This window comes from Mustela putorius, unplaced genomic scaffold (genome assembly GCF_011764305.1).
Source record: "Mustela putorius furo isolate JIRA1106 unplaced genomic scaffold, ASM1176430v1.1 tig00000107_pilon_pilon_pilon, whole genome shotgun sequence".
Lineage (NCBI taxonomy): Eukaryota > Metazoa > Chordata > Mammalia > Carnivora > Mustelidae > Mustela > Mustela putorius.
Genome location: NW_025421284.1, coordinates 5,298,004 through 5,310,035, shown reverse-complemented (window position 1 = coordinate 5,310,035; position 12,032 = coordinate 5,298,004). Strand labels below are relative to the sequence as shown.

The following is a 12,032-nucleotide window of genomic DNA, read 5'->3' as shown; positions in this document are numbered from 1 at the left end:
GGCTGGACGGGTACAGAGAAACAGAGGGAGGGTGCGGGCTGGACGGGTACAGAGAAACAGAGGGAGGGTGCGGGCTGGACGGGTGGAAACAGGGGAGGGTGCGGGCTGGACGGGTACAGAGAAACAGAGGGAGGGTGCGGGCTGGACGGGTACAGAGAAACAGAGGGAGGGTGCGGGCTGGACGGGTACAGAGAAACAGAGGCCCACAGTGTGGCCTCATTCTTTCATCAAGGGCAGAAACGCCCTGAAGGCACTTAGTAACTTGGATTAACTTTTCTACTGTGCGAAGAGCTTTTATTTTCTTTTATCACAAACCCCTAAGTTACTTGTTGGCCGTTCAACTCACTCTGTATACTCCAGATAAAATCAAGTTGTCCCTAAGCTCCATCGTCACTGGAGGGGTGACAGTCTGAAATGGAGAGTTAAAGCTGAAAGAGCTGGTGCCCGGCTTTGGGGGGGTGGGCAGTGACCGCTCATGGCCACGCACACTAGTGCTCGCCGGGCGAGGGTCCCACTCCTGCACACCCAGGAGTGCACGCACGAGCACACACTTCTCCGTTAAAGGACATTCCCGAGACCGCAGAGAAACTGTGACTCGCTTTGAAGGCCCTGGGACGGTTCCCATCCCCAGCAGGCCGAGCATGGAGGAATCCTTGGTGTGTGTCTCCTTAGTGACTCGGGATAAGATTCTCCTCCACGTTTCTGTTCTGAGAGGGTGCGCCCCGCGTTTGCAGGCAGTGTCGCTAATCGGCCTGTGCACGCGCCTTCGTTTCTGTCTTTCAACGCCAGACAATGCAGTTTCAAGGAAAACTAAAATTCCTGTTCGGACAGAAGAGGAAAGCACCATCGGGGACAGCCCTGCCCCCTCGGCTCTCGCTGTTCTGCGTTGTGGTGCCCGTCTTCCTACCTCCTGTGGCGGAGACGAGAGCGAAGAACGTGTCCCTGGGGGCAAGGCACAGGGTGGACGTCCCGGCCCCGACGGACGCAAAGTGAGTGTGAGTCCCCTGGGGTGGCAGCCGGACTCTGCGGGCAAGGCCGGGGGCGAGGCCACAGGAGTATTTTCTGCCCAGTCTCTCTTCATTTCTGACCGGCAGTAACACCACGAGGCTGGGGTTTTTAAAGCCGGTACCTTGTATAGAAAACACGGAAAGGCTTAGACGGCAGAAATGCTTTCTGACGAACGACTGTGGACAGTGCTGCTACGTATCGCCTGCGTCACCATGTCCCTAACCCCCTCAGTCACGGTCTCAAAGCCGACGCCCTGGGTCCTGTCATCACGGGTGGGAGGCTGGGGCCGCAGCCTTGTTTCCCGTGCCCCGGTCCTCCCTCCCGACACCAGGCTCAGCGCGGGGATGGATGCAGGGGACCGGTGTCCCCGCAGGGGACAAACGCCCCTTCTGCCCGCCCCAGACTTCTCTCAGCTTTCCAGTGTAGGAGATACTTTGTATCAAGTTTTCTTGGCAATTCACTTTCTGGAACAGATGTGGTCTGTGTTGTGTGGATCAGTGTCCTGGGAGTAATTCAAAATGTGCCTCTGTAGGGGCGCCTGGGAGGTGGGCTGGTAAGTGACTGACTCCTGATTTCAGCTCGGATCATGATCTCGGGGTCGTGAGATCAAGCCCCAAGCAATGCCGGGTGTGGAGCCTGCTTGAGGTTCTCTCTCTCCCTCTCCCCCTCCTCCCACCCCATGTGCGCGCTCTCTCTAAAAAAAACCACGTGTGTCTGTGTTTTCCACACCTCAGTGAGCAAGACCAAGGGCTGGGGCAGGAGGTCTGACATCTGACCGCACCAGCTACCGGGACAACACGTCAAGGCCCTCCGAGTCCCTGACCCAGTCTTGATCCCTCAGCAGTGCTCCCTGGAGTGGGCCAGCTGCTCACGGGCTGCGGGGGTGCCTCATCCAACTCCCACGGGGCGTAGGACCAGCCCTCGAAGTAGGGCTGTGCTCTCAGGCTGATTTAAATCGACCAGTAGAGCTTTCCAGGTGCACTAGCCAAGTCCCCTCGGCCAGGGCCATGGGACGCTCGCCCCAGGGGGAAAGGCTTTCTCAGCAGGGGATATCTACCTGCCTTTGACCCCGCACATGGTGACCTGTCCAAGGAACTCCCAGCCCTGGCATCTCCTCCTCTGGGAAGCCCCTGCCCCCCCCCCACCTCCCGCCACCAGGGAAAGCCTTGGGCTCAGATGCTGCCCCATTATTGCTGTGTTGAGACGTTTGGGAGGCGGGGGCATCCGCTCCTTCTCCCCTCCCTTACCAGAGATATCGGCTTCACGGCTCCTGGTGCCTCCTCTGGGAGGTGCCGGCCCCTTAACCCACTGCCTGATGGGGAGGGGTCCGAGCGCAGAACGCGGGGCTGGTCTGAGCCCCTCAGCTCTCAGGTCTGTGGTGCCCGATGAGGGTTAGCTCTCATTCAGCCTCTCTGCCTGTCCCTTTCAGTGTCGTGAGTGTAACTGTGCTCACGGCCACATCACAGCAGAAACGTCACGCCCACCAGGATCCCCTTCGTAGTCCTGAGTCCTGCTTACCTGTCGCCTGATGTCTGGCACGAGCCTCCCCCACACCTGGGTCCCATCCAGAGGGAGCCCCAGGGCCCTGTGGCCCCGGCTCAACCCCCCCCCCCCCCCATGTGGCCCCGGGATGGGAGGGCCTCCCCAGGAGGCTTCTCTCTCCTGCCCCAGGACCAGGTCTGCGAGCCTCCCTCTGTGGGTGTGACTGTCCATCCCCCCTCAGAGTCCACCGTTCCCCTTTGGCTCATTCAGGCCGACCTCCGCTCAGAAAACCTGGAGCATGTCCTTTGGCGGGGGCAGGGCTCCCAGGGCCACTTTCCCTCAGCCCCTGCAGCATGGTCCGCCCCCTCCCCGCCCTGCGACGGTGAGCCCCCCTCAGCTGCCGCTGGGAAGAGTGCAGGGCGAGGGGTGGCTTCCAGGGACAGAGCCCCCCTCCAGCCCCCAGGCCCCCTGGCTGAGACTGTATGCGCCCCTTATTTTTAAAGATATGACACACCCTAAATGTGAGGGAGGAAAACCAGGATACCCAAGGGCCAAGCCTGTAAAAACAGGCGAGGGACCAAGCTGACCCTTGACGCATGGAAGCGCCCCCCCCAGGACCTGCTCGCCCAGAGCCCGCTTTCTCACCGCTCCTGCACCCCCGAGACCAGCCCTGCACTCCCGCCTTCCTTTACGGGCCCAGTTTTCCGTTTTCAGCCTGGTTTGGGCTTAATTATGACTGAACCTCACATTCGGCTTCCTCTTTTCCATATGTTTTCCCCCTAAAACCAAGGAAGAGGGGAACCCTAACCTCTCCTGGCTTTTCACACAGGTTGAGGTGCGAAGTGGGCTCCCGCTGCCCCAGGTGCCCGAAGGGGTAAGTGCCCCCGCCCCCCTGCACAGAACGAGCTCACCTGGGGTGGGCGGGACAGGTGTGGCTCAGCAGGTCGCCCAGCACCCCTGTCCGGGACCTCCCTGAGGGCGTGTAAAGCTTGCACACAGGACGGTTCAATCAGGACTGGCGTCATATCCTACAGAGTCTCGTCCAAACCTAGAAAGCAGAGCACAGAGGCTCCACCCGACGTTTTAAGAGAGCAGCAGATAATGTTTCCACTTCCTGGGTTTTTCAGAATTCCTACCTGCTTCCGGTCCCCGGTCCCCGCTCCCCGTCCCCGCTCCCCGCCCGGTCCCCGCTCCCCGTCCCCGCTCCCCGGTCCCTGCTCCCCGGTCCCTGCTCCCCCAACTCCGGTCTTTACAGATATGACCAGAGGGAGCAGCAGCACTGCGGGGAGCTCTGACTCAGGTCTTTTGGCCTGGATTTGAGTCTGCTGAAGAGGTGGCCTAAGGGAAGTCACTTAAGCCTTGTTTTTTTCTTTTGAAAATAATGAAGCAGCATCTATGAGGATGAGATTGCTCAGAATTTACTATCACGAGCTCCGTGATTTCTGCGTGTGTATGCGCGCTGCCCTATGAAAGATGGTTTACTCTTCAGTAATTTAGTGTTCTTGGTGAGTTTATGGAATGTAACTACTGGAAATCATAAAAATTGACTGTGTCTTCGTTGTGGTCATCCAGAAAAACACAAAAGCACGTTGTATGTGTGTATCTGCTTTCGAAGCAAACTCATTAGCCCTTTTTTGGCTTGAGAAATCATGTGAATTGGAGTTTTCAGCAGACCTGCCGCTGATGGACGAGAAGAAATTAGAGAGCGTCTTCTCTCCCAGACACGCCGCGACAGCAGCACGGCGCCCCTCCCTGCGGCCTCACAAACTGACCCACATGTATTCTCCTCTTGTCTGCGCTCCACAGGGCGAGAGCTGCCGCACAGCAGGGTGAGCTAGACCTCCACGGGCAGGCCCAGCCACCTCGCAGGTACTTCTCCAGATTCACCGTCTCCTGTGTTTTAAAAGGCTGAAATGTGTCTGTGCCCCTCCGGAGGCTCTCCCTGCCCCAGTGCTGGGGGGCCTTGCTCCAAAACCCAGGCCGGAGGGCATCGTGCTGAGCACCCTCTCTGAATCCCTGACAGGGAGGAGCAGCGGAGAAAACCTTGCAGTGCTCAGGACACAAGCGGACGCGGGACTCTGGGCCCGGGTCCCAGCCAGGGCACCATGCCTGTGCCTCAGAAGTGGCCCCGGCCTCGTTTCTGACCCCGAGGGGGCTGCGGGGTAAGTGGTGCTGAGGCCCACCTGGGCCTTCAGGAGGAGAAGAGACACTGGCTGCCCGTCTGGTGGCCTTGACTGTAACAGGTGAGCCTTGCTTTTAGGGTGACACGCAGGTACACCTGGAGAACGCCCTGACATGCTTCCCACCCCAGGAGTTGTCCTTCCACATCTGAGGTGTGGCCAAGGCTGCCGGGACCCTCGCCTGAAACCTGGACCCTGGGTGGCCACCCTGTCCTGTGCCCTCACCCTGCACTCAGAAGCCCCCTCCACTCCGTCTTCCCACAGGCCCCTGCCGCCACGCCACCAAGAGGGCTCCTCTTGCTTGGAGGACTGGCCTGGCTGTGCGGCAGGGCTGCGCCCCATCCTCCTGGCCACTCAGGTGCTGTGGGAGCCGTGGCATGCATGCCGGCAACAGGGCCCAGCTCGTGGAAGCTGCCGGGAGAGGGCGTCTGCCTGCATCTGCATCTGCGTCTGGGGGTGGGTCTGTCCCACGACCCATGGCGTAGGCCGCCTGGAGATACTTCCCTGGGGATGCGTGGGAGGCACATGCCGCTCCCTGCACCCCCACGTCACGCCTGGGCTCGCAGAGCCCCACGTGGGTGTCCAGCCAGCCGGCCGTGGAAGGGTCATCAGGAGAGGAGGGTGCTGGCACCGAGGTCCCGGGCCGGTGCCGGACCGCAGGTGTAGCGGGTGTAACGGTGGGGCGCGCAGCCCTGGCAGGCCCAGCGGCTCCCCTGCAAATCCAATGCCTTCCCTTAGAGACCCCACCCCAGGGGGTCAGATGATGGCTCTCCCCGCTCTGTCTGATGGGCCATCTCCTCTCTTCAGGGACAGGGGAGGAGACGAGCACAGGAGGGTACCCAGTAGCTGCTCAGGAGCCAAAGGGCGGAGGGAAATGCACGCCTACAGCTGCTGCTTCGAGGCGCCTGGACCCGTGAAGCCTCTGAGCTGGATGCCAGGGAAGCACGGCCAGGACGGGGGCACCAAGTTGAAGCCAGGGCCCAGCGAGAGTGTCCCGTTCTCCGTGCGTGCTGTGTCCCGAGGCTCCTGCGTGCCCTGCCCAGGCGTTCAGGGCCCCATCCACGCCAGCGGCCTGACTGCTTTCAGAAATTCACCCAGCTGCCACCCAGGAGGCCATTCTCCCCGTGCCTACGTCAGCTGCACCGGCAGAGCTCTGCAGGACGGCGATCAGGGCCAGGTGCGCCCTCTGCCCAGCTGCCCCTTCCCCCAGGGGAGCCTGGACAGTGGGCTCTCTCAGCCCAGAGGGCAGCGTCTCACAGGGGCAGGCTATTCCATTGAGGACACCAAGCTTCGAGGTGGGCCTGTGCCCTCGGGAGCCTCGTGCAGCCCCATCTTGTCGCTTGATGTGCCCATCAAAATGGAGAGTGACTCTGGGTCTGAGGATGCAGCAAACGGCTACTCCATGTCCCCAGGCCAAGTGTGGCTGAGAGCCAGTGGCCTGGCCAAGGGACAGATGGTCACGTTCCCTACCAGGATGCACCTGAAAACAGAGCTGGAAGCCAGGCCCCACCTGTATGCTCCGCACCTGGGGCGCAGCTTGCTGGAGGCTCCCCTGAGCGGCAGGGGTCCCCTCAGAGCTGGGCGGGAGCTGGTCCCTTCCTGCCCCGCACACTGCGCCTGCCTGGGGCGTGCGCATGGCCTTCTTGAGCCAGATCCTCCCCCCAACTTCTGTGCACAGGGACACCAGCCCCCTGCACTGGGCTCTGACTGCAGAGCTCCGGGGACCGTGCCCATTGTCAAACGAGAGCCCCTGGACTCACCACCATGGGCCAGTCAAAGCCAGGGCGGGGTGCCTGGAATGTTCCCCAAAAGCGCTGTGGCAACGCTGATGCCTCCCAAGGCCCCCGAGGGCGCTTTCCTGCCATAGAGTGGGCTGCTCCCACAGCTTGCCTCTGTCCATGCTCAGACTCGCCCTCAGCTGGGGCGGTGCGCACAGGATCCAAGCCTTTCTGAAGGGACACTCTGCGAGGCTGCCCTAGCTCAGTCCTCTGTTAGGTGTGGGCAGCATGTGTGACGGCATAGTCTGTTTTTGGTAAACGTCACACAGGTTCTTAAGTGCAAAGTGGTCTGAAGTCTGTTCAAGTAGGACAGTATTTCTCTTTCAAGGATTAAGGTTTTCACAAAGAGGCCCAAGGGAGACAAGTCGGCCCGGAGGACATCCGCTGCTCTCTGGGGGACAGTGGGCTCCTGGCCGAGCGGCCTCACGCAGTAGCTTCCAGTGCTTCCCACGCCTGCTTCCCAGCTCGCCTGCGCTGCAACGGCAGGCCACCCACTCTGTGCAGGGTACGGCAGAGGGTGGCCGTTACCCTTGGTGTACGTGAGGGATGTAATTCTCTCGAGCCACAGGTGACCGTGCCGCCATTCATGGTAGGAATCTGGAACGTTCCAGGCGAAAGAGCAGGTCTGCGCTGGGTCCCACCCTTTGTGCTATGTGCAGCCTGCTCCCCTCGACCCCATAGCCGAGTCTGGGGCCTCGCCCAGAGTGGAGACGGGCAGGACAGTGTCCCGTTCCTCCCGCAAGTCTGTCCAGCATCATCAGGGGCCTCCATAGGTGGTCGTGCTACTCCGTGTCCGGTACGCGGCAGAGCTCAAGTTTACAGAGTCCAGGTTCGGAAGCAGAGAGAAGGACAACGTGTAGAGAGAAGAGGCAGAAGTCAAGTTGTTCATGGAGGCTGCGCGTCGGTTTTCAAAGGAGAGTTCCAATCGCCACCTAAGGAAGATTCACTAGACATAAGATGGACAGGGGATGTTTTCTAGAAAAACCGTGAAGGTCATATGCTCTGACCACAGGAGACCTGATGCAAAGGCTGACTCAGAAAGCGGCGTCTCCCATGATCAGCACCAGCGACGGCCCCTTGTCCCCGGCAGGGCTGTTGGCACCGGCTGTGCTGTCCTGGCACGCAGCCCCCCGCCAAGCGCGCCTGCTCCATGGTGGACACACTCCTGCCCTCGGAAACAAGGGCATCTGTCCCTAAGGTCGTCTTCTGCCAGGAATCTCGGGAGATGGCAGGAGCCCCTGGGGAAGACTTGCCTCTCCACCATTGGTACGTCTGCTCTCCGCGGGGGGCCTTTCGCTCCAGCATCCATGGCTTTGGGCTCTCAGTCCAAAGCCGAGCTCATGCACGGTCCCCTTGTCAGAACGCGGGGCTCAGCTGGGTGGACAGGGTCTTATGGACACTTGGGCACCACCCGTGGTGCCCCTAAACAGGTTGCCAGCTTTGCGGAAGGGTCCCCCTTATGGGATGGCAGGAGCTGAAGGCATCCTCCTGGCACGGGCAGAGACGGTCACCCTCTGGAGCCCGGGGTTGGGAGTGGTCAGCATGTGGCCCCCCAGGGCCAGCCCAGCAGCCTCTCCCTAACTCACCTCCCTGAGGCCTTGCCAAAGGTGACATTGGTGCTGTACTATCCCCACTGCCCCCACCAGAGTCTCCCCCACCTGTCATGAGGGACACCTGCTGGCGACCTCCGGCTGGCCCGGACCTGCCTCACGCAGTTCTCAGGCTGAGCACAGCCTACCCTGGCTCCCCGAGACACGGGGCAGAGTCCCGGACTGCTCTTCCTTCCTTCCTACTCAAAGCCGGCACTTAAGCCCTGGCCCTTTCTTGCATGGGACCGTGCACCTCCCTGGGCTCCCTCCTGTGAGGGCAGGGAGCCTCACGCTTCCTCTGTGAAGGAACCACCCAGCGGGCCCCGGCTGGCTGCAGAACTGTGTCCTGAGATGCACGGGGGCTCCCCCAAGAGGGATGCCTGCCTTCCCCAACTCAGGATGCAGAAGATGGGGAGAATTGCACGCGTGTAACGTGTGATTCAGAAAACACAGGACTGAAAAGGTGAGATTCAGACGCCATTGCGAGTTTGCACGCCGTAGCCAGGCCACGCGTGACCACAGATGAGCTCCAGATGAGAGCCCCAGGGAGAAGTCTCTTGAAGCCCACAGTCCCCGCTGCCCTCGAGGCCCCTGGTCCCCAGGCGCTCCTCCCCGTGGGCAGTCGGATGCGTGGGCCTCATCCTGTCCCCTGCAGTCGGCAGGCAGGTGGGTCCTGCTGTGCTAACGGAGAATTCCACATCTGGAAGTCAGCTCTGGGGTCTTGTGTTCTGGAGATGCCCACCATCCCGGGGCCCCTTGAACACTGGGTCAGCACCCCAAAATGTCCTTGAGTCAGCACATGCCCCTCCCAAAAAGCGTTGTGTGGGAAAATGATGGAACGAGAAGCTGCAAAGCGGTCACTTTTGCTCTAAAATGTCATTATCAGTAATAATGCTAGGCTTACGTTTTTCTGTTGTCTCGTAGCTTTTGCTTATATGCTAAAAAGTATTAAAATCAAACGTAGTGTGGGCATGGATGAACAGGAGGACATGAACACAAGTTACGGTTTATACTTTTACAGCTTCTACTAGAGGAAAAAAGTTTCCGATATCCAGACTGACCTGTTGAATTTTTAAAAAGTGGATATATTTTAATGAAACTTTTAACACTGTTTTAATACTTGCCTTTGGTAAGAGCCTTCAAATATATTTCTGATACTGAGGTATGTATTAAATATGCAATGTTGATGTAAAATAAATCCCAGGTTAAATCATATTTACCATAAACAGAAATGTCTACTTGATTTTCCAGATGAAGCAACTGTATTTCCTTTAGTGTGTGTTGGTGAATTTACATTCTGAGACAGTCCTGTCCTTCTGGATAGAAGGCGAGAATAAACAGGCTGGCACCAAAAGTTTCGAGGAGGACAGCGGAGGCCACTTCCTCCTCCACGTGCCAGTCCCTCTCCTCCCCGTCACTGAGGGTTGGGCGACCCTCCCGGGCGCCATTAGAATATCCCAGACTTGCCCTGACCCATAGGGAACAGACACCTATTCCCCATGACTAAGTGTGCGCGTGTGTGCTGTGCATGTGTGCATGCGTCCGTGATGCGCGCGAGCTGTGTATGTTGCGTGCACGCGTGTGCGTGCGTGCGTGCGGCTGTGGGATCAGGTGGCCAGTGTGGCCCGGTGGAGGGTGGTGAATTCCTCGTTGTGAGCTCATTGGGTGAGCGGATGCGGGAGCTGTGGAGTCTCTTATTTTCGGGGCGCTGGTCCCATTCTCACGGCCTAGCAGGAGGGTTCAGCACATGAAATCTGAGGGACACCCGGGCCACAGCAGCAGTCCACCAGCCCCCGCCGGGTCTCACACCCTCCAGTACTCGGTACGGTCAGGCCCCTGGGTCTTGTCCACCTGGGGGTGAGATGGTCACGAGTTGTCTCATGTGCGTGTCCTTTCTGTCGTCCACCAGCAGTGTTGTTGAGCTGGTGCTGAGTGCCAGGGCTGTGACAGTGCTAAGGACACAGTCAGGAAAGACAGAGCTCGTTGGTGCATGTGCACAGGGACACATGAGCCCAGAACCACCCGGCTCCGCAACGCACGGAAGGGGCAGATGCGACACAGACCGAGTCGGGGAGCATAGTCAGGTGGAAGTCTGTGAGCAAGGCCGCCCTGAGCGTCACAGAACGGCAGCCTGCAGGGCTGCGGCTGGCCCGTGGGCCCGAGCCAGAGGACAAGGAGAGGGTAGGGATGAGGTCCTGGAGGGCCTGCAGGTCACACGCCCACCTGATGGGGGTTAGAGGCGGGCTCCGTATGGGAACAGCCCTGGGCTCAGTCTGAGGGGCGTGTGGGCTGCAGGTCAGCAGTGGCCCCCACGGCCTTCCTGGGGACGCAGGGAGCCCCCGCCTGGAGTCCACTTGCCCCCGTTCTGGTCTCTTGCACTTGTTGGCTCACCTGGTTGACTTGTCCATGTTCTTTTTATCAGGAGAGCAGCATCTCAGTTACAGATTTTGTCTGTGGCTCGTCTTTTATAAAATACGCGAGACTTTAACATTTCAGCACCGCAGTCTTTTTCTTTATGGCTCATGCATTTCGCACCTTCCGAAAAAACGGACAGTGCCTTTGACAGAAAGCCCACGTTGTCGGCTACTACCGCGGCCCCACGCGTTCTGGGGCCTGGGCCACCCCATTCTTTCATGCGTTCCGCCTTCTTCTCACAGCCGCCGGCCTGCTCTGAACGCACTCGCTGGCGCTGTGCTAGGTGCTGGGTTTGCATGTGCTGCTACACTGCGGGCACATCCGTCCTCTGGGGTTTCTCTCCCGCCCTCTGCCCCCACGAGATTGCAGCGCTTTTCTGTTCCTTCCCCTGTTGCTTTGGCATTTGTGACTCTGGTTCTGTCCTTCATGTGTATTTAACAGAGGCCGAGTCGGAGCTAACCCAGAGCTCTGTCCTCCCAGGACACAGGGCTCTCAGGGCCTTTAGGACATGGCACTGCACTCCGCTCTTCCCTGCAAGGCTGGGGGGATCCCCAGCAATATTCCTGGGGTTGCTTCTGTCAAAGGGCTTCAGTGAGAGCCGCTAGGCTGAGGAGGGGGTTAGACCCAAGAGGAGTGCAGGCTCCCAGCTGCGAGTTCTTGAGTGGGGGCTTCCCCGACTCAGGGGGCCTGCGGCCTGGGAGACACTGCTTTTAGGGGCTTTGCTGTCTGTCTTCCGTGGTCAGCTTTGGCACTGACACCCCCTTGAGCATCCTGGCTCCATGGAGGAGCCCCGGCCCCACAGGGGTGTGAAAGCCAGCAGCCCCTCCCACCCTCACCCATCCGGGCTCCAGGGCTGTTTTCCTGCTCGCTTCCCTGAGCTCAGGAAAAGGGTGATTTACAAGGGAGCTCACTATTTTCACCCAGTGTTTCACAGGAGCCTTTCAGTTATTTGGTCTGCCAGAAAGAGAAGTCAAAATTTTTTTCATCAAATTTTGTTTTTCTAGTTTTAAGGAGAAAAAAGTCCTTTAATAGCCATCCCAATATTACTATTATATTAATAATTAATCAAAACTACATTATAATTAAGTAATTACTATAATTATATATGTAATATACAATATATAATTCTAATGATTAATAATTACGATGAATAATAGGCACACCCCCTGGCTGAGGAAGCTATCAGGGAGTCCTGCCTCCAAACACAAGTGTCAGTAGCACAGGCTCCACGTGCGGAATGTGAAATGCTGTTGTATTTTGAATAAAGTCCTAAAAGCTTTGATAATTTTGGCAAATTTTTTTTATTAATTTCAAAATGCCTTTACAGTCACAATTTCAAACACAACGTGAACTTGTTATTTACATTTTTGTAAGTCCCAGGTACGGATGGGATGACAAAAGGGTTGGCCGTCGCGGTACCCAGAGGTACTGCCCTTGCCCGGCTCAGCGGTCGGCGGATCTGGGGGTGCTGGGTCTTCCTGCCCCCACGCGCTGTGTGCGCCCCACTCCCGTCCCCCCGGCTGGCTCCCGGCTGGCTCCGTTCCTGCGTGCTCCTCCCCTCGCCGCCTGTATGAACTTGC

The 12,032-nt window shown here is 58.7% G+C and overlaps 1 protein-coding gene across 7 annotated transcripts in view; it reads left to right on the top strand.

The window, feature by feature from the left end:
• The window catches only part of AHRR (aryl-hydrocarbon receptor repressor), a 78,685-nt gene extending 69,433 nt beyond the window's left edge, over positions 1 to 9,252 (top strand). For 2 of the 7 annotated variants that reach the window (XM_045089471.1, XM_045089472.1), the window contains 2 exons: positions 790 to 989; positions 3,320 to 4,352. In XM_045089471.1, the coding sequence (XP_044945406.1) occupies positions 790 to 989; positions 3,320 to 3,466 (347 nt within the window). In that variant the 3' untranslated portion in view covers positions 3,467 to 4,352. Of the gene's footprint in view, positions 1 to 789; positions 990 to 3,319; positions 4,360 to 4,513; positions 5,127 to 5,477 lie in introns of those variants that run through there. The other 5 variants (XM_045089464.1, XM_045089466.1, XM_045089460.1 and 2 more) reach the window with 5 other exon arrangements.
• Positions 9,253 to 12,032: the final 2,780 nt, after the last annotated feature.